The sequence below is a fragment of the Podarcis liolepis genome, assembly GCF_965112155.1.
Source record: "Podarcis liolepis genome assembly, chromosome: 3".
Classification (NCBI taxonomy): domain Eukaryota; kingdom Metazoa; phylum Chordata; class Lepidosauria; order Squamata; family Lacertidae; genus Podarcis; species Podarcis liolepis.
Window position 1 is genome coordinate 16,076,414 of NC_139557.1, and position 24,653 is coordinate 16,101,066.

The 24,653-nt window shown below is 45.4% G+C and overlaps 1 protein-coding gene across 1 annotated transcript in view; it reads right to left on the bottom strand.

Annotated features, from left to right (window-relative positions):
* SLC23A1 (solute carrier family 23 member 1) overlaps positions 1-24,653 on the bottom strand; it is a 38,260-nt gene that overhangs the window by 9,934 nt on the left and 3,673 nt on the right. The window contains exons 2-11 of the mRNA XM_083493789.1: positions 24,079-24,198; positions 21,564-21,721; positions 21,370-21,458; positions 19,955-20,022; positions 17,050-17,231; positions 14,632-14,752; positions 11,572-11,728; positions 9,802-9,949; positions 3,692-3,797; positions 462-591 (exon numbers count right to left, since the gene is read on the bottom strand). Coding sequence (XP_083349915.1) covers positions 462-591; positions 3,692-3,797; positions 9,802-9,949; positions 11,572-11,728; positions 14,632-14,752; positions 17,050-17,231; positions 19,955-20,022; positions 21,370-21,458; positions 21,564-21,721; positions 24,079-24,198 — 1,279 coding nt within the window. The remainder of the gene's footprint in view (positions 1-461; positions 592-3,691; positions 3,798-9,801; positions 9,950-11,571; positions 11,729-14,631; positions 14,753-17,049; positions 17,232-19,954; positions 20,023-21,369; positions 21,459-21,563; positions 21,722-24,078; positions 24,199-24,653) is intronic.

A 24,653-nucleotide genomic window follows, 5' to 3' on the forward strand; every position in this document is an offset into this window, starting at 1 on the left:
ACATGACTTCTTCTTCCTCGGGAATCGCTTATAGCTGAGTGAGATTATCTTCCATGAATATGGCCTTAACAGTGAGTCCATAAGTCCTGAGTTCGAGCATCTTCAAAGTCCATGACACCTTTGGTAAAGGTTGTTCTCCAACTGGAGTGCTCACAGGCCAGTGTTTTCCAGTTATGCTTATACTACATTTTTAAAAAAGATTTGCCTTGAGAGTACCTTTTTAAACCTCTTTTGTTGTCCACCGGTATTTCGCTTTCCATTCTTAAATTGGGAATAAAGTGGTTGCTTTGGAAGAGGATAATCAGGCATCCGAACAATATGACCAGTCCAACAAAGTTGAAGAATCATTGCCGCACTACTACAAGTAAGTGACTATATTCTATAGGTTTTCTTGCTATATTTATAAGAAATAATAATAGCCTGCTTACTGCATTTTGCACAGCAGAATAAAGGTAACTTACCAAACAACGTGCAGAACATCCCTCCAAGGATTGGGTCAGGGAGGGAGGCAAACAAAGCTGTAAATTTGCCAATGGTTCCCAAAATGAGCATGATTCCAGCACCGTACTGTACCACTCTCCTACTGCCTACCTGTATAGGAAGAGCAAAAACACGAGTGACAGCCAGTTAATCAAATGTTCGTCCTTCACAATATTATTATTCATCTCCATGTCTGCTTCCCATATTGCTGCAGGGAGAAGGGGGTGCTGTTGCATCTATTTACAGTGGTGCCCCACAAGACGAATGCCTCGCAAGACGGAAAACCCGCTAGACGAAAGGGTTTTCCATTTTTGGAGCTGCTTCGCAAGACAAATTTCCCTATGGGCTTGCTTCGCAAGACGAAAAACGAAAACGTCTTGCAAGTTTGTTTCCTTTTCCTTAACACCGTTAATACAGTTGCGACTTGACTTCGAGGAGCAACTCATAGAACGCGGTGTGGTAGCCTTTTTTGAGGTTTTTGGTGATTTTTGAAGCTTTTCCAAAACTTCTTTTAAACTTTTTAAACTATTTGGGGGGGTTTGGATTTTGGGTTGGGGTGTTTGGAATTCAAGGACTTGGTGTTGGGGAGGGGTTTGCAAGAATCTGGAAGCTTGTGGGTTTTTTTTTCTGCATTTTTATGATTTTCTGTGACCATTGGGCCACTCTGCTGTTTTTTAAAAAAATAATCTGGATTTGAATTTCTGCGTGGTGGGTGGCTGGGGGAACAGTTGAGGAGGGGTTTGCAAGAATCTGGGAGCTTGTGTGGGTTTTTTTGAATTTTTATGATTTTCTGTGACCATTGGGCCATGTTGTTGTTGTTTTTTAAAAAAGTTTTCCTGTCATGTTTTGAAACTTAGTTTATTGTTCCTTCAATTTTTGAAATGCTCTTTACAGTATGTGTGACTTTAAAGAGCACTTAATAAACTCTTGTTGTACCAAATTTGGCTTTGTTTGGACTTTTTTTGACCATAGGAACGCATTAATTGAATTTCAATGCATTCCTATGGGATTTAGTGCTTCGCAAGACGAAAAATTCGCTAGACGAAAAAACTCGCAGAACGAATTAATTTCGTCTTGCGAGGCACCACTGTATTAGTGTTGTACTGTTAGGTACCCTTGCCCGTTCGGGCCAGTCTTGCCAGACTCTAGGGTTGTGCGCTCATCTCACTCTATAGGCCGGGAGCCAGCGCTGTCCGCAGACACTTCCGGGTCATGTGGCCAGCGTGACGAAGCTGCATCTGGCGAGCCAGCGCAGCACACGGAATGCCGTTTACCTTCCCGCTGGTCAGCGGTCCCTATTTATCTACTTGCACCCGGAGGTGCTTTCGAACTGCTAGGTTGGCAGGCGCTGGGACCGAACGACGGGAGGGCACCCCGCCGTGGGGATTCGAACCGCCGACCATGCGATCGGCAAGTCCTAGGTGCTGAGGTTTTACCCACAGCGCCACCCGCGTCCCATTGTACTGTTAGCTAGACTATTAATGTCTCCAGGACAAGAGAATTTGCAATTCTTTGGTATAGTACCTGACGACTATAGGCTTTGCCCTTTCAGTCGGGTTTCTAACTGTCATAAGAGATCATTAGTCCCATGTTTTCATGAGCAAAGTGAGATTTTAAGCTACAATCCTGTGCACACTTACCTGGAAGTAAAGCTAAAGGGACCCCTGACCATTAGGTCCAGTCACGGATGACTCTGGGGTTGTGCTCATCTTGGCCGAGGGAGCCGGCGTACAGCTTCCGGGTCATGTGGCCAGCATGATTAAGCTGCTTCTGGCGAACCAGAGTAGCACACAGAAACACTGTTTACCTTCCTGCCAGAGTGGTACCTATTTATCTACTTGCACTTTGTGCTTTTGAACGGCTAGGTGGGCAGGAGCAGGGACCAAGCAACGGGAGCTCACCCCGTCGTGGGGATTCGAACTGCCGACCTTCTGATGCACCCTTACCTGGAAGTAACTCCCCTTGAATTCAGCCACCTAAGCTATGTGCCTTTAAATTCTGCATGTGAAGCTGACTTATAACAGGTCATATGGAGGAAAGTTGGCATGGTGCCCTCCAGATATTGCAGGACTTCAGCTCCCATCATCCCTGACAATCGAGCATGTTGGCTGCAGATGATGGCAGCTGGAACCCAACAGCATCTAGAGGCTACCTCTCAGCCAGGCCTCCAGCCCAGCACTCTCTGCTCCAGCAAACAGAAGCACTCCCGGGTCTCGGGAAGAAAATGGGAGTCTCGCCTCTCCTTTCATCTCCTGCAACTGACACCGGAGACGCCAGGGATTGTACAGGTAGGGCAAATCTTTCTGTTATGTACTGAGTTGAATAGGATCCAAAATGCAGCAGTCTGATTGGTCCTAGAACAATAGGATTCAGAATGCAGCAGTCTGATTGGTCCACAGGAGCCACCCAATCCAGCTCCAGGTGGAAGTGAATCCGCAACCTGATTGGCCTACAGGAGAATCCCGGAATTAGCCAATCACGTGGGGCCCATTGTGTAAATAATGTATATAAAGCAGACATTCTGGGGGAACTTCCATTCCTCCTCACCACTATAAGCTGAATAAAGAGCATGAAATCCACTCTCAACTCCGAGTATATTTCACTTTCAATGGACAATCTTGGCACCAGAGCTACACCTGTAGAACCACTGGTGCAAAAAACGATCTCTGTAGGAGAGCCCATTCATTCACATATAAAAGTTCTGATGAATGCTTCCTGATGTTCTGTCCTTACCGCAGGGGTAACTTGGCAAGAGATGAAGGGAGCTATAGTTCAGTGGCCTCTGAAAAGCCACAGCTTCTCTGCCCCCTGACTTAGTTTATACAGTTTATAAAGATGTTAAGGACCTCTGCCAACCTTAGATGGACCAACAGTCTGACCTAGTCAATGGGAGCTTCCTCGTCTTCCTAACTCTGCACCCATTGGAATAATCCCAGGATTCCATGGGAGGCCTTCACGTACATGAAATCAAAGTAACCAGAAGCCCAAACTAGGATGGGACTGGAAGATCCAAAACCTGCTGCTGATCTTGCCCAGTTGCCAGAAACTGGGAGCTTCGTGCTGCTTCTGGAGCGGAGGAGAGAAGCAAGCAGCTGCTGCGTTCAGCTCCAGCAGATGTTCCCGACTCTCCTCCCAGCATAGCCCCAGGAACCGTGACTGGCAGAAATCCAGCAAGAAACAGAAAGCGCCATCAAACATCGCAGGGTGGTACCTTGGTGATGCCCAAGACGCCGATGTTGGGGCTCGAGGAAGTAGAACCATTGCCAGTGCCCAGCAAACCAGCAATGATACAAGAGATTCCCTCTGTAAAAATGCCCCTGAGAAGGGAAGAGAAAAAGAAAATAACTCCAATTATTGCGTTAGGTTTTCCGCATGCCTACCTCCAACAGTTTATTTTATTTTATTTTTGCAGGAGGGAGCTGCAAAAAAGAAATAAAAATCAAATGCAGTACTACTTTCCTTTTTTATCATTTATTTTCCTGCCCGCCACCCAACAAATGCCCAGTCTTCAAGGGCTTCCGTGGTGAATTACAGTATTAAACGATCACAAAGCGATCCCAAGCTATGATGAAAAGCATCACCATCAGCAACGTAAAATTTAGACCATGCAGTGGCATCGTAGCCTTATTGGAGTTCACCGATTCGGTCTGCGTTGCTCCCGGACAGGAGGAAGGAAGTCAAATGACACCGAGGGTTGGTTCAGAGAAAGAGTTATTTATTTCTGCTCTCTGGAACAGCAGAAAGGCACCTGCGTGGTGTGTCCACAGCAAGTCCAAAGAAATGAGAGATTACATGCAGTATATATATCCTCCAGGTACCCTCTCCCCCTTCCCCAGGAATCCAGCCACATCAGTTTGTACACGCAGGTTGACATCACAGATGTTCCTGCTCCGGCACTCTTAACCATAAAAGGTATTCCTTCCTGTACTTCTGACCATAAAAGGATATTCCTTCCTATACTTCTGACCATAAAAGGTTCTTCCTGTTCCTACTCTTATCTTGGAGCAAGAGGTCACCATCTCCAAGAACACCCTCTGGCGCTGTTCCCAGAGTAGGTCTGTGCGCCTTTGTGGTCAGGATATAAGATGTGTCTTCCCTGTTCTACTGGTACAGTCAAGGTCTTCCTTGCCGTCACAAACTGAGAAAGGAGAGGGCTCTGAACACTTGTTTATACAGCTGGGTTTTTGGCTCAAGAGCTCAAGTTAAAGCATTTTAGCTAAGGAAAAATAGGGATTTTGGTGCAGTTTCAAACTGCCTGCACAGTCAGTTTGGGGTTTGGGAAACCCATTCCTTCAGCATTGCAAGATTATGTGTTGGATTATATCCCGAACCAATTGCCCTGCTCTGCTGCATCCCATATTCCAGATACTCTGACAGAGGTACCCCAAAAAAGCAATCTCGCCAACAGGAATAGGAGCAAACACCCTCCTTTCCCCACCAAACTCCCAAGTCTATGACCATTCCTCATGCTTGGAGACAGGATCACAGCAGAGTGTGTGAAGAGAACCTGAGCTTACAGGGTTAAACAGCTCAGAGTGTACGCCCTGCCTACTGTTGGGAGGGGGGAGACTCTACGTCATTTCCGAGTCTCTCAAGTCTTTGTTCTCTCTGCTTTCGCTTTTGAGGAGAGTGGACGTGTTTTCACGATGCTGTTCGACAATGGATAGTCTGCTGTAAATAAAACTGCTTTTAGCTGCTAAGATCCTGCGTGGACTTTATTTAGCACACTGAAGAAAGCACTTAAGCTTACAGCTTTCTCTAACCGCTGCTGCTTAACTCTGCGTTTGCTCAGAGCATCGGAATGTGGCCTTTGAAGTCCGAGGCCTGGCCGAGGGGGTGCACAGCCGAAGCGGGCCGGACGCCAATCTGAGCAATAAATCAATCACCTTATCTAAGAGGTTATGGGCGTCAGTTACTGCAATTAGAGAAAGCTTTGAAGTGCTGTGTGTTGAGAAGCTGCTGTTTTTTGCTGCCGGAGGAAAACGTCCTGCTTTGAGGCTCTGCCTGGGAGAACGCAGGGAGGCTGACTGCAAGCTGTGTGCTGCAAGCTGTGTGCTGCAAAGGGACGCCGGAGGCCTATCCTCTGAAGCTGGCTGGTACGCGTGAGTACTTCAAAGCCCCAATGGGAGCACTGGGGGAGGAGATGGCTGAGCTCCAGGACTTTTATGATGTCCCATTCGAAAGGCTCAGAGTCCAGACCCAGTGCAGGCAGAGGGGAGAACTTCTCCCAAGACTGTGAAGATTGAGCAACGCAGTGCTCCATCTTCCCCCACAGGTTCGGCTGAGAAGTCCAGAAGGCGCAGTAAGTCAGAGGGGGAGCTCTCTGATGCCAAGGACGTTCTGGCTGGCCCTAGTGGGTCAGAGGGGGTTCCTGAAGTAGTGCTGCGTCGATCAGCTCGGACGACCAAGGGGAAACCTCCTGATAGGTTTGCTGTCACTAGCGTGTGGGTCGGAATGGCACAGTGTGAACCCGAGAGTTTTGAGGATGTTCAGAAACTGCCTCAGGAAGAAGCCAGAAAATGGCATGAGGCGATGCAGAAGGAAATGAACTCAATGGAGTCGCTAGGTGTGTTCTCCCTCACGAAGTTGCCGGTGGGCAAAAAGGCCGTGGGTAGCCGCTGGGTTTACCGTCTTAAGCCCACAGCGACAGGAGAACCGCAGTATAAGGCCAGATTAGTGGCGAGAGGATTCACGCAGCGCAGGGGGTTGCATTATACGGAAGTTTATGCTCCCACCTGTAGGAGTGAATCTCTACGTTTGCTCTTGGCCATTGCTGCACAAAGAGGGTTGCTGGTGCATCACTTTGATGTGGACGTTGCTTACTTGAACTCAGACCTCCAGGAGGATCTGTACATGCTTCCTCCTCCAGGGTTTGAGAGCAATGAGCAAGGTACTGTGTGGAAACTTCACAAGTCAATTTACGGCCTGAAGCAGTCGGCCAGGAATTGGAACTTGTGCCTGAATGAAGCTTTGGAGAAGCTAGGTTTCAGGAAGGGTCTTGCTGACAGTTGCCTGTTCCTTAGAGGATCAGGAGACTCACAGGAACTGGTTTTGTTTTATGTTGATGACATCATCCACATTGGAAAGGCAGACAAACAGGTGCAGAAGTTTGCCAAAGAGCTTGGGAAACAGTTTCAGCTCAAGAACCTGGGTGCAGTAAAGATCTACCTAGGTGTCCAGATAGCAAGAACTGAGGATGGTAGCTTCTTGCTCAGTCAGAAAGGCAAGATTGAGCAGTTGCTTGAGAAGTTCAGAATGTCCGATTGTGCAGGAGTTCGGACACCCATGGAGACGAACTTCGTGAAAGAGAGCCAGCAAGCAGAAAGTGCCGAGTTCGAGAATGCTGAGCTCTTCCAGTCAGCTCTAGGTAGTCTGTTGTATCTGTCCCAATGGAGCAGACCAGACATTGCCTTTGCTACCAACCTGCTAAGTAGGGAAGCATCAAAGCCCAGTGTGAGTGCTTGGCACGGTATCAAGCGGGTACTGCGCTACCTGCAGCATACCAAAGACTTCTGTCTTAAGCTGCCAGCTGAAGGTGAGGCAAAGCTCACATGCTATGCGGACAGTGACTGGGCGAATTTGCAGGACCGCAAGTCTGTGTCTGGGTTGGTGGTAAAGTTTGGGAAGTCACTAATTGGGTGGAAGTCCCGGAAGCAAAGTCTCATTGCGCTGTCTTCTACTGAGGCTGAATTCAGTGCACTGTCAGATTTGTGCCGGGAACTAGAGTTCTATAGATGCTTGGTGCAAGAGATCTTTGGGGATTGTAGCTTGCCCATCACGGTTTGGGAAGACAATCAACCTTGTTTGAAATTGGCTGAATCTGCGCAATTTAAGGCCAGAACCAAGCATCTGGACATACGTTTCCAAAATGTGTGTCAGAGTGTTCAGTCAGGTTTGATCCGGTTGAAGTATTGTGCCAGTCACAATAACTTGGCCGATGGCTTTACCAAACCTTTAAGCTTCCAGCGTCATGGGGAGTTTTGTGGTGGTTTGGAGTTGGGGGTAAGTTCTGTACATACTTTCCCCACAGTAGCGCAGGACGAGAGGGGGTGTGAAGAGAACCTGAGCTTACAGGGTTAAACAGCTCAGAGTGTACGCCCTGCCTACTGTTGGGAGGGGGGAGACTCTACGTCATTTCCGAGTCTCTCAAGTCTTTGTTCTCTCTACTTTCGCTTTTGAGGAGAGTGGACGTGTTTTCACGATGCTGTTCGACAATGGATAGTCTGCTGTAAATAAAACTGCTTTTAGCTGCTAAGATCCTGCGTGGACTTTATTTAGCACACTGAAGAAAGCACTTAAGCTTACAGCTTTCTCTAACCGCTGCTGCTTAACTCTGCGTTTGCTCAGAGCATCGGAATGTGGCCTTTGAAGTCCGAGGCCTGGCCGAGGGGGTGCACAGCCGAAGCGGGCCGGACGCCAATCTGAGCAATAAATCAATCACCTTATCTAAGAGAGTGGGCTAGCGTTTCAGGCAGAATCCGGAAGGGCTCTTGTTTGAATTCTGTACAGCTGTTGTTCGAGCAGACAATCCTGAGCTGATTGAACCAATGGTCTCACTTGCACACCCTCCAACATCCTGGGGACGCAAATCAGGACGCACCATATTTGGTCCCGAGCTCTCGCACATGCGCAGCAGGACAAGACCCAAAAGCAAGGGGCTTTCATTCCGGCACTCTGCTAGTTCACTTGTGCCAGAACGCCAGACCCCAAAAATGGGACGTTTTGGGATCTGGGATTGGCTTCTGTAATTCCAGGATGTCCCCGCTGTGACGTTAACATATGAGAGTGCTGGAGGTGAAATAGTTAAACAGGTTACCCAATCAAGACCCAGGGGGGTGGAGTCAGAGGGACTATAAAACCAGCTCTGGGAGGAGCTTGGCGGAAGTTCGTTGGGAGTTGGGTGGTTGTTTGGAGTGGGAGTGAATTGGGATAGAGTCTGTGGGTAGGTTGAGTTAGTGTAGCGAAATAAGCTGAGTCAGGAACGGTTAGGAACTAGGAAGACAAGTAAATATCTGAGAGGTGGTTTAGCGAGTGAGAGCAGATAGCGGAAGTTATAGGTCTGGATAGGCACCCCATGGGACGCGGGTGGCACTGTGGGTTAAACCACAGAGCCTAGGACTTGCCGATCAGAAGGTCGGCGGTTCGAATCCCCGTGACAGGGTGAGCTCCCGTTGCTCACTCCCTGCTCCTGCCAATCTAGCAGTTTGAAAGCACATCAAAGTGCAAGTAGATAAATAGGTACTGTTCCAGTGGGAAGGTAAACAGCATTTCCGTGCACTGCTCTGGTTCACCAGAAGCGGCTTAGTCATGCTGGCCACATGACCTGGAAGCTGTACACCGGCTCCCTCAGCCAATAAAGCGAGATGAACGCCGCAACCCCAGAGTCGGTCACGACTGGACCTAATGGTGAGGGGTCCCTTTACATTTATCTTTAGGCACCCCATGAATGTAACTGACTGATACTGTTTATGAACCCACACGCTTGTTAAACTGCAATAAATAAACAGGAGTTTATGTTCCAATTTAACCCTGACTGGACTCAGTATTGTACCAGGTAGGGCCTGAATGGTGGCAGCGAGAAATAAAGTGGTGGCACAGGGATCAATAGACAGTGAAACGTCCGGGGACCCTGTGTGATCGCCACACCCGCTTAAATCGGGACTGTTGAGCGGCATGCGCTTGGTGCGAGACAGGTTCCTCATCCCTTTCAATTTGTTTCAACAGGTCCATCATTGATGTGGGAACAACGTCTGGAAATTTCAATGGAATCAAGTATATTTGATAGGATAGGCCAGCTTCCCACACAGAGACAATGCAGGAAGGACCCCTGCAGTTTAGATTACAGTGGTGCCTCGCAAGACGAAAATAATCCGTTCCGCGAGTCTCTTCGTCTAGCGGTTTTTTTGTCTTGCGAAGCAACCCTATTAGCGGCTTAGCGGCTTAGCGCTATTAGCGGTTTAGCGGCTATTAAAGGCTTAGCGGCTTAGCGGCTAAAAGGCTATTAGCGGCTTAGAAAAAGGGGGGGGAAGCGGGAGGAAATCGGATCACTCGCAAGACGTTTTCGTCTTGCGAAGCAAGCCCATAGGGAAATTCGTCTTGCGAAGCAGCTCAAAAACGGAAAACCCTTTCGTCTAGCGGGTTTTCCGTCTTGCGAGGCATTCGTCTTGCGGGGCACCACTGTATTTTAATCCATGAAAGGTGGGAGTCCAAGAAGACCACAGGCTCCCCATCTCTGACCTAGTGCCCCGGCTACTGAACTACCATTCCCTGAGGCGATGCGTCAAATATCCATGCAGTGCAAGGGAACTGCATCTCTCCTACCTGTTAATGGCATGCACAGGTGGAGGTGGAGCACCTGCAAGCCTAGCACAAGCATAATAATCGCCAATAGACTCGACGATCCCACACAAGGTAGCGCTGAACATGCCCAGCACGGCGGCGGCTGTCACTGTGGGGATACCCCACTGGCCTAGAGCAAGCAAAGGGGAGCAGCTGTTAGCTGGAGCAGAATGTTGCCTTCACTTCAAAACTGAATAATAACAGCAGCAATAATCACAATAAATTTTATTATTAGCCCCAGCCACTCCGGGCAGCTTCCAACAAATATAAAAGCATAATAAAACACCAAACATTCAAAACTTCCCCATACAGGGCTACCTTCAGGTGTCTTCTAAAAGTTCTTTATCTCCTTGACATCTGATGGGAGGGCGTTCCACAGGGCAGGTGCCACTACCAAGAAGGCCCTTGGTATAACCTGAACTCTTTATTCTTCATCCATACCACATCAACTCTCTCACAGATTAACCCAGACAATCCTTTATACCAGGCCCTTGAGGACATTTTTGACGGCCCTCAGCAACATTTGACCAAGCCCACCCTAGCAACCTTCCCCCTGCTGTTTACCAACCTTTGGGAAGGACGTGTGAGGGCTCTGACAGGGTCCTAGAATCCTCCTGCCTCCTTCCCAAAACCTAGCTAGGGACATCCTATACAGTGGTACCTCAGGTTACATACGCTTCAGGTTACATACGTTTCAGGTTACAGACTCCACTAACCCAGAAATAGTACCTCAGGTTAAGAACTTTGCTTCAGGATGAGAACAGAAATCGTGCTCCGGCGGGACAGCGGCAGCAGGAGGCCCCATTAGCTAAAGTGGTGCTTCAGGTTAAGAACAGTTTCAGGTTAAGAACGGACCTCCGGAACGAATTAAGTATGTAACCAGAGGTACCACTGTACCTTTTTAAAATGTGGCTCTTTTCTGCGAGGCTGTTATTGGGTTGTTGTTTTTATTCTGATTATATATGTTGTGGTCTTTTCTTTGAACCGCCCTAAGACCTCTGGGTATAAGGTAGTATATAAACTCTAAATAAATAAATATAATAATAATAATAATAATAATAATAATAATAATAATAATAATAATAATAGCTAGCACTTAGTGAGTATGTGTGAGTAGTACAGACTCATGAAATTTTGGGCGCTTCCCCTATAGATGCAGCCATGGACTATCCTGAGGGCTGTGGCTATGGGGGGAGTTCTAACAAGGTCCTGCACATCATACATTTGGCATGCAGGTGGCGCTGTGGTCTAAACCACTGAGCCTCTTGGGCTTGGCAATCAGAAGGTTGGCGGTTCGAATCCCCACAGTGGAGTGAGCTCCAGTTGCTCGGTCCCTGCTCCTGTCAACCTAGCAGTTCGAAAGCACGCCAGTGCAAGTAGATAAATAGGTACTGCTCTGGAGGGAAGGTAAACGGCGTTTCCGTGTGCTGCTCTGGTTCGCCAGAAGCGGCTTGGTCATGCTGGCCACATAGCTGTACCTCGGCTCCCTCGGCCTATAGAGCGAGATGAGCACACAACCCCAGAGTTGTCCACAACTGGACCTAACGGTCAGGGGTACCTTTACCTTTACCTTTTAACCATCCAGGGGTCCTTTGCCTTTTACCTTTACATTTACCAGTAAATCCCTACTCAGCTCTGAAGCTTACTGGGTGATTTTGAGCCCACAGATCTTGTTGTGAAGGGTTGTTGTGAAGATGGAGGATGGGGAGATGGAGAAGCAAGAGTCGGAAGGGAAGATCCATCGTTACTTACAAGGGTAAGGGAGACGGAACCACGGTGCAATGGATATTATTTCTCCTCTAGCGTCTGTTCTGGCCTTGAATCCATAGGCATCTACATCACGAGGAAATACATCTGTCACTGTCAGAATGTAACACAGCAGCCAGACCACCAAGATGGCCAGAATGATCTGAAGAGGAAACAGATATGGCAATGGTACCCACTGCTTTTCACTGCCCTAACTTGCCTCACTCCTACAGCCTTAGAGCGAATCCTGTGAACATTTACTCAGACGTAAATCTTGCCAAGTTCAATGAGACTTACTTCTGGGAAATTGGACAGGATTGCAGCCTGAGTACTGCAGGATCATAACCTTTCTGCTTTGCTAGCAGTCACTGCATATACCTTTCCCAGCTAGTAGCTGTAATGAATTTACATAATTTTATTTATGTGCGGTGGTTGTTTTAAAATCTCTCTCTCGTCTTTTAACATATGTGATTGTTTAAACCATGGGTAAGCAAACTAAGGCCCGGGGGCCGGATCCGGCCCAATCACCTTCTCAATCATGCCCGCGGACGGTCCGGGAATCAGCATGTTTTTACATGAGTAGGATGTGTCCTTTTATTTCAAATGCATCTCTGGGTTATTTGTGGGGCACAGGAATTCGTTCATTGTTATTTTTCAAAATATAGTCCACCCCCCACAATGTCTGAGGGACAGTGGACTGGCCCCCTGCTGAAGAAGTTTGCTGACCCATGGTTTAAACTATTTTTATGTATGTAACTGTTGTAAATCACGCTGGGGTGCCTCAGGGGAGGCAATCTGTAAATTAAATAAAAGTCTTTGCTCGTTCCATTTTGAAATTATTTCTGGTATCCAAGATGACAAGACTCCAGAGAGGCTGTTGCATTATACAACCTACAGGTTAGGGTCCTTTCAATATGACGTGCGTGCTTGCAAACGTGCTTCAATTTTTACCCTCATCCATAGCACGGAATCCAAACATTGCTTCTCTTGAAATTGCATTTTCCTAGCATCCATCCTGCTACGTTTTGTCACTGGGAATATTAGATTCTTCCCTGAGACAGCTTTTTCAGCACCACTGCAATTGCTGTGAGGAACGGGGTTGTGCAAGTCATTCCGAGCGACACTGTGACCATCAACACAATTAATTCCTCACTCACAGCATTCGCCGCATGTCAACCCTTTCATTTCTTTTTATTGCATGAAAATGGAAACGTTCCGTTTTTCTTCGCCCTCGAGCCAAAGTAAGCTCTCAATAGAAACAGAGAGAGAAGTTCCCTTCCTAGTTTCACATCTGTGTCTTGCTAAGGGTTTAGCTACATGTTCTATGCATTTGCAAGATAAGCCTGCGCCCGGGACCCCCATGACTGGGGAAACAGATGGGGAAAGTGGTAGGAAACGGAAGAGTTAAACCCTGTCCCTTTTTTCCAGCTCCAAATGGACAATTTGGCCTTCTGGTGTTAGGTGTGGGGTGGAAACTGTTGGTTTCTGTGTGTTGCCACTGTGCAGTGCTTGGAGTCACAGGACTCTGTTTACATTCCAGAGATTCCATACTGCTGGAAGTCTCACGGAAGACAGGAGACGGATGTGATGTTTACTGGTTTCCTGTTCCTTTGTTTTTCAGTTGCTCTCTGCTCTCACAGAGAGATGATGTATTTCTTTTCTGTCTGTGTAGCTTAGTAATAAAACTCTTAGCATGTAGCTCATATTTCTCGTCACTTCTGCTGCTTTGAAACTCTGCGGAATGGGAACGTGCTTGGAGCCTTATTAGAGGCTCAGGTTGTTAATTATCGTCGGAGGGCGATTTTGGAGGAGCTCGATCGAACGCAGGTTCCGACAGAAACAGCCTCTTGGGACAAGCTGACACCTGTGTCAGGCCAAATCTGGCCTGCAGACAGGAGGTTCCCCACATCTTTGATCTAGGATATGGTAGGGGTGGGATATAGCGGATTTCCTTGGAGGGATGTTGACAGCGGACAGCTTAAGCCAGTGAGGCACTGAGGAGAACCAAACCTTCCCCTCTTTCCCCATCCTTCTCTCTTTCTGCCACTCCTTCTCTCTCCCTCTTTACTGGCGAAGGGATATTTCATTCTCGCCAGGTGATTTTCATTGATACTCGGCCCAGTATACCTGAAGGAGCGTCTCCACTTCCACCGTTCTGCCCGGACACTGAGGTCCAGCTCTGAGGGCCTTCTGGCGGTTCCCTCACTGTGAGAATTGAAATTACAGGGAACCAGGCAGAGGGCCTTCTCGGTAGTGGGGCCGCCCTGTGGAACGCCTTCCCATCAGATCTCAAGGAAATAAACAGATATCTGACTTTTAGAAGACATCTGAAGGCAGCCCTCTTTAGGGAAGTTTTTAATGTTTGAGCCTTTATTGTGTTTTTCATGTTCTGTTGGGAGCCGCCCAGAGTGGCTGGGGAAACCCAGCCAGATGGGTGGGTTAGAAATAATAAGTTATTTTTATTATTATACTCTGTTGAGTTCCCTTGAACCAGTCATTTACTCTGAGCTTAAAACTTCCCCACAGGGCGGGAATGAAATAGTGGGAGGGAAGCCATATTTTGAAGAGAGAAAAAAAAAAGAGGACACATTTGTAGACTTCTGCTTTTAGCTATGGATCGCTATGGCGACTCTCATTTTACATGCCTATGAAAATGAGGGCGTGTCCTGGAAAATAGAGGACATTTGGTATGTTGTTTTTGGAATTAAAAGGCACAGTCAGTTTAAACCTTAAACCTTCCAGTGATGGACCAGAGTGAAGACTTGCTCACTCCAGTCTGCCCACCAAGACCCTGATTAGCCGATTCAAATAAAGAATTTTGGCGGGAAGTCCCACAAGCCGGGAAAGAACTCCTCCGTGTTCCGGGGGCAGGGGGCGGGCTGAGCCAGGCCGCAACAGCCTCCCACCCAGAATTCAGGTAAGTGAACCTTATATACTACCCTGAGGTTGTTTTTTGGAATTAAAATGTAATAACTAAATAGAACAAGCCCTTGGATAATGGAGTGAAATCATCAAAATCTGACCAGACTGTGACCATGGCAAGTTTTCCCTATTGACCTTTCTTACCGGGAACATCTTGAAGATCTGAATTCGAAACACAGTGCAGCCTTGTCCCCATTTGTAACCAGGGAGGAGAAAAGACACGTTTCGTAGGTACTGAGCAAACAAAATGATTAAGAAAATCGACCTGTTCAAAAGAGAAAAAGGCATCGTGAAAAGCGGAGATCAAGAGCAATCAGGGAACAGAAACATTAGAACCAATTCACATAACTTCAAATTGTACATCTTTTGCTACTGTTAAGGATTCACTCGTCAAGAACGTAATGTTTTCCGTGCAATTTTGACTTCTACATTTTCAAAAACAAAAATTGACATTGCTGGCAGTGGCAAGTCACATGAACTGGCCTCGAATCTGTTCTGGATGGAGAAATTTAACAGCACTGGAGCAGGATTTGGCCTTATAAAGTGATTTGTGCTTAGGAATTACAACTCTGCAGCTGTTCTGTTCCTTTGCAGATTTGATTCGTTCTTTCTCCACAAGTTGAAAAATGAGTGCAGTAGAATCCCTAATGTCCCTCTGATTTTAATCTGACACTAACACCCACTGGGCCCATCACCTCCTGGCAAATAGAAGGGGAAGAAATGGAGGCAGTGAGAGATTTTACTTTCTTGGGCTCCATGATCACTGCAGACGGTGACAGCAGTCACGAAATTAAAAGACGCCTGCTTCTTGGGAGAAAAGCAATGACAAACCTAGACAGCATCTTAAAAAGCAGAGACATCACCTTGCCAACAAAGGTCCGTATAGTTAAAGCTATGGTTTTCCCAGTAATGATGTATGGAAGTGAGAACTGGACCATAAAGAAGGCTGATCGCCGAAGAATTGATGCTTTTGAATTATGGTGCTGGAGGAGACTCTTGAGAGTCCCATGGACTGCAAGAGGATCAAACTTCTCCATTCTGAAGGAAATCAGCCCTGAGCGCTCACTGGAAGGACAGATCGTGAAGCTGAGGCCCCAATACTTTGGCCACCTCATGAGAAGAGAAGACTCCCTGGAAAAGACCCTGATGTTGGGAAAGATGGAGGGCACAAGAAGGGGACGACAGAGGATGAGATGGTTGGACAGTGTTCTTGAAGCTACAAACATGAATCTGACCAAACTGCGGGAGGCAGTGGAAGACAGGAGTGCCTGGCATGCTCTGGTCCATGGGGTCCTGAAGACTTGGACACGACTAAACGACTAAACAACAACAAACACCCACAAACCTTCTGTTTCAGTGTTTCTTCAAAGTGTGCATGCACACGAAAGCTTCTACCAAGAACAAACTTAGTTGGTCTCTAAGGTGCTACTGGACAATTTTTTTTATATATTTCGACTGCGTCAGACCAACACGGCTACCTACCTGAATCTAGACCCACAACCCTGAGATACTCGAGGCCACATGGCAGTAATAATTCATGTCTAATAATCTCACGAGTACAGTGGTACCTCGGGTTACATACGCTTCAGGTTACATACGCTTCAGGTTACAGACTCCGCTAACCCAGAAATAGTGCTTCAGGTTAAGAACTTTGCTTCAGGATGAGAGCAGAAATTGTGCTCCAGCGGTGCGGTGGCAGCAGGAGGCTCCATTAGCTAAAGTGGTGCTTCAGGTTAAGAACAGTTTCAGGTTAAGAACGGACCTCCGGAACGAATGAAGTACTTAACCTGAGGTACCACTGTACCTAGTTTGCTCTGGATTGTACCCAGTATATTTAAGATCTGTTTTTATTTTCTGATTTTACAAAGATTTTATGTCACAGTGGAATATATATCAGGATTTAATTGAGATATTATCGGGTCAAAGCTGACATACCAGAGAAACACATTTTGGAATTTAAACCTGAATCTCGATAATTGTCAAAGCAGTAGGTAGAAAATCCTATACTGTTCTGTGACCTTTTCCTTTATCGCTCCCTTTCGAACGACATCATTACAACTAACATATCAGTGAGCACTTTACACATTTCATAAAAAACTGAGGATCAAGTAGGAAATGCTCCAAAATTAGACGCATAATCACACACAAGGGAATTGGCTTGGAAGTCGAACACCTTGATGAGGAAGTCTTTCGGCAACTGGCTAGTTTGTGCATCTGCAGTTTGTTGCTTTTGAGATTATGCAGTACAGTGCTACCTTGGTTTAAGAACAGCTTAGTTTATGAACAACTTGGATTAAGAACGCTGCAAACCTGGAAGTAGGTGTTTTGGTTTGTGAACTTTGCCTTGGAAGCAGAACATGTTCTGCTTCCCGTTGAGTGTGTTCCATTTGTAAATTGAGTCCCCCGCTGCTATGGGAAAGGACGCCTTGTTTTAAGAATACTTTGGTTTAAGAACGGACTTCGGGAATGGATTGCGTTCGTAAACCCAGGTACCGCTGTAGTTCTGCAACTCTACTCTTGCGTCAATTTGAAATTCTGCTGTACTGAAAAAGTGGTGCTTACAGTGCTGCAATGCCCCAGTGCGACCCCGCTCTGTCGCCGGCAGCTTGGAACACGGACAGCCCAATTAAGGAGACGGTGGGGGTGACAGTGAGGGGCCCAATGTAGTTTAGCATGGCCCCAGGGAGGCCGACCAGACCAATGACCACCTCAACCAGGCTGGAAACGATGATGGCTCCTTGGATCTGTGGGAGAAAAGAGACACAACGTGGACACAACCACAGATACTGTTATGTACTGAAGTTCTCACCCTGGGCCAGCAGGGGGATACTGTAGATAGTTCAGGTCCACATATGCAAATAAGGGATCGAAAGTGACGTTCAGTGATTGGATAGTTACAGAAAATGGTTACTGTTGCGTTCTAGTGGAGCTCTATATAAGCAGGCTGGCTGAACCCTTCAGTTCAGTTCTGTTCTGGGTCTGTGAATAAACAAGAGCTGTTTGAAGAATCGCGGTGTCGTCTGATATGTTCACCCACAACTTAACAGATACTAGTATTGGCAACAAGAAATGTGAGATGTTGTGGACAGTAGGAGAGGATATATTGATTAAATATTATCCATATTGATTAAATATTATCCTTCCTCATTCACACTAGTGAGCTAGTAAAGGTAAAGGTAAAGGCACCCCTGACAGTTAAGTCCAGTCAAAGGTGATTGTGGGATGCAGCGCTCATCTCGCTGTACTGGCCGAGGGAGCCAGCGTTTGTCCGCAGACAGTTCTTCCTCGTCATGTGGCCAGCATGACTGAGCCACTTCTGTTGAACCAGAGCAGCACACGGAAACGCCGTTTACCTTCCCGCCAGAGCGGTACATGACCCAGAAGCTGTACGCCAGCTCCCTCGGCCAGTAAAGCGAAATGAGCGCCGCAACCCCGGAGTCGGTCATGACTGGACCTAATGGTCAGGGGTCCCTTTACCTTTACCTTATTAATTGTATTTCAGTAATAATAATAATAATAATAATAATAATAATAAGAAGAAGAAGAAGAAGAAGAAGAAGAAGAAGAAGAAGAAGTAGTTTATTATTTATACCCCACCCATCTGGCTGGGTTGCCCCAGCAGCTCTGGGCAGCTTCCAACAGAATACAGTGGTACCTTGGGTTACAGACGCTTCAGGTTATGTGATTTCGGGTTGCGCACCACGCCAAATCCAGAAGTATCGGAACGGGTTACTTCCGGGTTTCGGCACTCGCGCATGCGCAGAAGCACTAAATTGCACTTTGCTCATGTACAGAAGCACCGAATCGCAACCCGCGTGTTCGCAGATGTGGAGCTGCGGGTTGCGAACAGTGCAGGTTGCGAACGTGCCTCCTGCACGGATCACATTCGCAACCCGAGGTCCCACTGTATAAAACATTTCAGAATGTTTTATACCGCTTAAAACATCTAGAACAGGAGTATACTAAATGGTGACCTACAGACGTTGCAGGTTAAGCCTCTTACTATACAATATAATTGTTCATGCTGGCTAGGGCTCATGGCTACATCTTGGCTAGATCACGAATAAGACAAAGATGGTGGTGCAGCAGGGGGCAGATTCCGAAACCACTTTTTCTTGACTCCTTTCACTTATGAAAACTAAGCTTGCCAAGGCAAACAGGACTCCGCTGATAACAACTTAGCTTTCCTGCAAAAATATATCCCTGCCCGTTTTGGTTCAATTCGTTTTTAATGAAAGATTTCCATGGATAACAAAGGTCCATGTAAGAAAGATGTTAACTGATTAAGTTAATTTTATTGGAAATTAGTATTGGAAAACTGCTACAATGAGCTACATGGAAATACAGCTTGAGGAATTTGAAGAAGTCATTTAATAATGGTTATAAAAGAATGATTATAACAGGTAGGATAAATGTTTGTTTGTTTGTTTTTTATATTGTAATGTTTTTTTTCTTTTATGTTGTTTATGTTTGCTATAAATTTGAAAAATTAATAAAACAATTTGAAAACAACAACAACAAAGGTCAATGTTACGTCTCCGTTTTCAATTCAGAGAGTCCTCTTTACTGGTTAGGCCAGGCTTCCTCTTTTTTTTTTAAAGAAGATATTTATTAAGAGTTTTTAAAGTATAACAAAAAAGTGAAAAATAAAAAGAAACATACAAAATAAAAATAGTTAAAAACACATTAATTTTCCATAACATAACTTCCTTACACTTATTTCCCCTGACCTCCTCATACCTCCCTTCTTTGTATTCCAGTTCAATTTGTTAGTTCAGCAAATCCTTACCATTAAACTTTTACCCATTTGTAGAACCCTTTTTTTTCCATAACTCTTAAAGCATTACAGCTGGAAACCACTTAGTTTCTTTCCAACATCCTTCTAACATTCATTAATTTTACAATATTTCTGTAAACAGCCTTTAAATTTCTTCCAGTCTTCTTTCACGGACTCTTCTCCCTGATCTCAGGACTACCTGTCTCTGTGCCTTGTCCAGATGTTTTCAGCCCTCCAGATGTTTTGAGACTACAATTCCCATCATCCCTGACCATTGGTCCTGCTAGCTAGGGATCATGGGAGTTGTAGTCCCAAAACATCTGGAGGGCTGAGGCTGAGGAAGTCTGGGTTAGGCATTCTGAGGTGGGGGGGTAATGATCTTTCATTCTTCTGCATAGTGTACGTGAGGGGAGGGGGTTGTTCACCTATTCATTTATGTGTTTTCGTTGGCGGTGTGACACATTGGCGAGCCCAGAGCGTGGCTGGTGGGTTGCATTCAACTGATTGCAGTGTGTTTTGTTTGTGCGTTTAAGGGAGAGGGGGTTTGATGGGTCAAATTAGCCTTCTCGATTCATATGCTTCCGTTTTTGTTTAATATGCATTACTTCCAAATAACTCCCCGGCAATGAAATCCCAGGATCTGTGTTACTTTAGAGGCCCCTTCCTGGAAAAGGCTGCTGTTCAACTTACTTCTCTCATCCTCGGCTGCCAAATGTGGGACGTGTTTAAAGGTAACGTCCAGTTGCCATAGATCTCCCCTGCATAATGAGGCAAGAAAGGTCAACAGATAAATATAAGCACAAGGCCAGTAGAACAAAGCAACCTGTTTAATAGAGACAGAGAGAGAATTAGTTAGCAAATGAAGCTTGTCAGCCAACTGCAGCAAAGACTTATGCTGTGTTACTCAACCCTTCTGAGGCAATTTCCACATGGTCAGCAATAAACACAATAAGCGCACAGTTGTTACACGTTTGTTATATGGAATCCAAGCACTTCCCCTTCCACGTTTGTGCTTCTTGTTGTTTCCCGGTGCCAGAAACATAATATTTTTTTACACGGAGCACCGAACACTTATCCATCCTCCCACTCTATCCCTGCACATTCACTGCTATAATAATTGCCGCATGAGATATGGTTGCAAGCTCTCTCTCTATTAGCAGAAATATGGAGTGAAATGCTGGTGAATTTTCAGCTCTTTTAGAAAGAGTTACAAACTGATGTGGACACTGAATTTAAGCTTGGAAAAGTGAGGATTTTAGTATTTATTGCATTTTAGTCACTTTTTAAAAACAAAAACTAACCCAAAGCAGCTAACAACATAGTACAAATATTAAAAACTAAATATAACAATCAGAATAGGCGTAATGAAGAGAAATAAAAATTGACAGATTCACAGATTGACTACGCATTATGTTACCATCTTGGAAGCATGGGGAGGCCCTCAAATTATTCCTGTTCACTTGCTCTCCTCTGTATTTAAATCTCCCTTTGTGTAGAGGTTTTCAAAAGGGATACATGGCAAATCTGAAGAATCATGAATTGTGCAGGCTGTTTATGTTAGCCAGATTTAATACGTTTCCCTCGATGATAGCAAGAGGAAGATATTTAGCTCTCCCAGAAGCAGAGCATCTCTGCAAATGTAGTAAACAGGAACCTGATACTTTGGAGCATATTATATTTTCTTGTGATTTTGGCAATTATGCCAGAAGACAATTATTAGAGGCCTCACAACTTAACAGGCTTAATTCTATGCCACCAACGGTTCAGGACCTGCTCTCGGACAGGAACGATCAAACTACTTTAATAGTGGCTGAATTTTTGAGTGCTGTCCATGTAGAAACACTGGGCCATTATAAAGAGATTTAGTGGTTCTTAATTAATCGGTGATGCGGTAGTGTTATATTGTATTATTTATGCAAATTGATTTTCTCTGGAGTTAAAGATCTGACTGGGACAAACCTTGTTATGCTGAATTTGTATTTTGCACAATTTGTATATGGCGTTTGTTTGATAATGTGCGGTTTGCTATGCCTAATAAAGGATTGACTTTTATTATTCCTGTTCTATCCCCTCACAACCTTCAGGATGAAACGAGTTTGAATTACCTTCTGGAGGACATTTCCATTTCTCCAAGGCCAGAATAGATTTGGCGGGAACCAGGAACGCTAAGGCGCTGGCTTGAAACAGAGGCAGCCTAGATTGCCAAAAAGAAAGAGAGAGTGACTTGCCACCATCAGCCACCCAAAACTTCCTTAAGTTCGCTGACGGGTAGGGAGGTGGGGAGCTGAGCAAAACATACCTAATTCCCACAGTGCTTTGGATAAGAGTCGTGATCCCCACGCAGCTGAAGATGGTACCAATGAGTTGGCTGATGGTGTATTGGTCCTTCCCTACGCACAGGGATTCTGCCAGTAGGAAGGGAACTGCGATGGTGCCACTGAAACATGTCAAGTAATGCTGGAGGGGGGAAATGGGAAAGAGGCTAGGTCAAAAGAGCACCTGATTAGACACATTCCCAAAATTTAAACCGCAGCTCAGGACCACAATACTTCCGTATAATCCTACCCAATATAAACCTACCCCTGAGATTTCATCCTCTGAGGCCCTTCCTCCTCGAGAGGTCCAGAGGTTGGCAACACGAGAACAGGGCCTTTTCTGCAGTGGCCCCCCATTTGTGGAATGCCCTCCCCAGGGAGACTCGCCGGGTGCCCTCCCTTAGGCACCAGGAGAAAATGTTTTTCTTTAAGGCACCAGTCTGGAGGGACCTTATGTGACTGACTGACTGACTGACTGACTGACTGATCAAATTTGTATACCGCCCTATACCCGTAGATCTGAGGGTGATTTACAACATAAAACGACAGTATTAGAAAATGCAAGTATTAGAAAAAACAAGAACAGGCCTTTGGCTGATTAACATTCTATGTCCTTTTAAATGTGCTGTGGGATTGAGGTTATAGAGTTGTTCTTGTTTTTATTGTGCATTTTGTGTTTTCTACGGGTATAGGGCGGTATACAAATTTGGTCGATCAATCAATCAATCAATCAATCACAGAAGTGTCCCTCCAGACTGATGTCTTAGTGCACATGTATTCTGCCATGTGTGTTTTCTCTTTTGGGCTGTTGATTGAGCATAGCATTATTAACAGATATAGGTCATGCATGCCTAAAAAATACCAACCGTCTTTTCCCAGGCTTTTTCCAAATCTTTATGCGTCTTTTCCCATGCTTTTTTAATATTAGAAAAGCCTGGGGAAAGACATATAAAGATTTGGAGAGAATGTGGGAAATGATTGTTGTTAAAAAAATCCTGAAGTTATGGTGCTGAGATTGTATAGGACCTGATGGACTTAGAGAGCAAAAGACTTTGTCCCTGCAAGATCAGCCCATCCCTATAGAAGGAAGAAGCCACTGCCAAAGAAGATAAGATTGGGGGAAATTAATTAATGAACTATGCAGGACATATTAGTTAATTTGAAACCCAAGAAAGAAGAGGACATTGTCTTTTTTAAAAAAGGGGGGGATGTTTAAGGCATACTTTTTAAGGGTTGCATACGGATTTTTACATTAGTAGAACTTTTAAAAGTCACTTGTATTAAGATGAATAAGGTTTTAAAATTGGATTGTTAAGAATATAAGGCTTTACGGAAGTGCATGAATAAGCTAATATAATGGAACCATGAGGGGGAGTGGAGGGAAGTCAACTGAGTTAAGATTTAGGATTTGAATTTATATATTTGTTTTGTTTTGCTTTAAATTTGTATTGCTGTTGTTTCAATTTTTGTGGGTCTTTTGTTATTTTTGGGAAAATTAATAAAATGTTATCTAAAAAAAAATACTAATTGTGAGATATCCAGATCGCTCCTTTTAATAGCAAAAGGTGTCAAGCGATAGGACTGAAGCCAGAATGGAGCCACTGACAAATAATAGGGAGGTGTCCACACACTCAAAGACACCCCAAGGGTTTGCAGAAGTGCGAACATCTTTTTAAACACACCTGGAAGGACCCAAAATGTCCAAATACCTCCCCTACAGTCCCGTTCAGTTCCTGATATCATGAAAAACACACCTGCAATTCATAGAATCATAGATGCATAGAACTGTAGAGTTGGAAGGAACCCCGATGACATAGCTGTCAACTTTTCCCTTTCCTTGCGAGGAATCCTATTTGGAATAAGGAAATTTCCCTTTAAAAAAGGTAAACGTTGACAGCTATGCGATGATCATCTAGTCCAAGTTGTAGGAATATTCAACTGTCCCATATGGGGATCCAACTTGCCACCTTGTTTGTGTATATAGCTGAAGTGTGAGTATGCACCCAATTTATCACTAAACCAGTAGCTAGGATTATAGGACACTATTTAGAATTTAACTGGGTGGGGGGTGGCACAGCGTCTTAGTTAACTCTGCACAGAATTTAAGTGATTAAAATGCATTTTAAATAAAGTACAGAGGGGGAGTCAAAAGGGAAGATCAAAGCAAACAATTCCATAGAAATCAACACTGTAAATCAACAAGGCCAATTATTTAATCAACATAAACAATGAATGGAAAGTTATAGGCACCTTATGTGTGCCCCTAGTAACTTTTACTCCCTGTACTTTTACAACAATAGTATTGCTAATGAGGCTACTATATCATATAACAAAATCTGAATACTTAACAACTAGAGACCTTGATAAAGTGGCTTCAGAAACAAGCAGCGTGAGACTTATTTGGAATGGGCGAATAAACAAATGTCATGAGGAACAGTTGAATTTCTTTGGCTCCACACCTCAAAGCACGTCACAGGTGGAGCTTGATTACACCTTTACCTGAAATCCCAGCAGGATGCAGAGATACCAGGGTGGCGCATCTTCAATTCTATAGATCATATCAAAATCCTTCTGCTCAGGATATATCGGTGGTCTGGCATGGTTCCCATCTGCCTTTTGCTGGAAATAAAAGAAGAGGACTGTTAAGAGACTGAACCAGGGATAGCTAACCAGGGATAGGTCCTCCAGCTGCGGACTACAACTCCCATCATACCTTAGTACCGACCATGGTGAGGGAAGTTGTAGACCATCACATCTGGAGGCAATCAGAGAGTGGAATGCAGGAAGAGTTTGTGTTCTGGCTTGAACCTGGTGCTGCTATGCTAATGCGCTGGGTGTGATCAAGGCAGGTGGGCACATTATAGCCACATTCCAAGCCACATTCCAGGTGTACCTGTGGGAGGGGGAACAGGACTTTGCAGTAGGAGGGGAACGGGGTGTCTGTGTTGGTTTGCCATTTCGTTGCTCTTCCAAGAAATCTCCCGCCTGGCAGAAATTGAAGCCGGACGAGGGGAAACAGGCATTCACTTCCAGGTGAGGAGAGGCTGCCAGAAAGATCTTGCAAACAGGTGTAG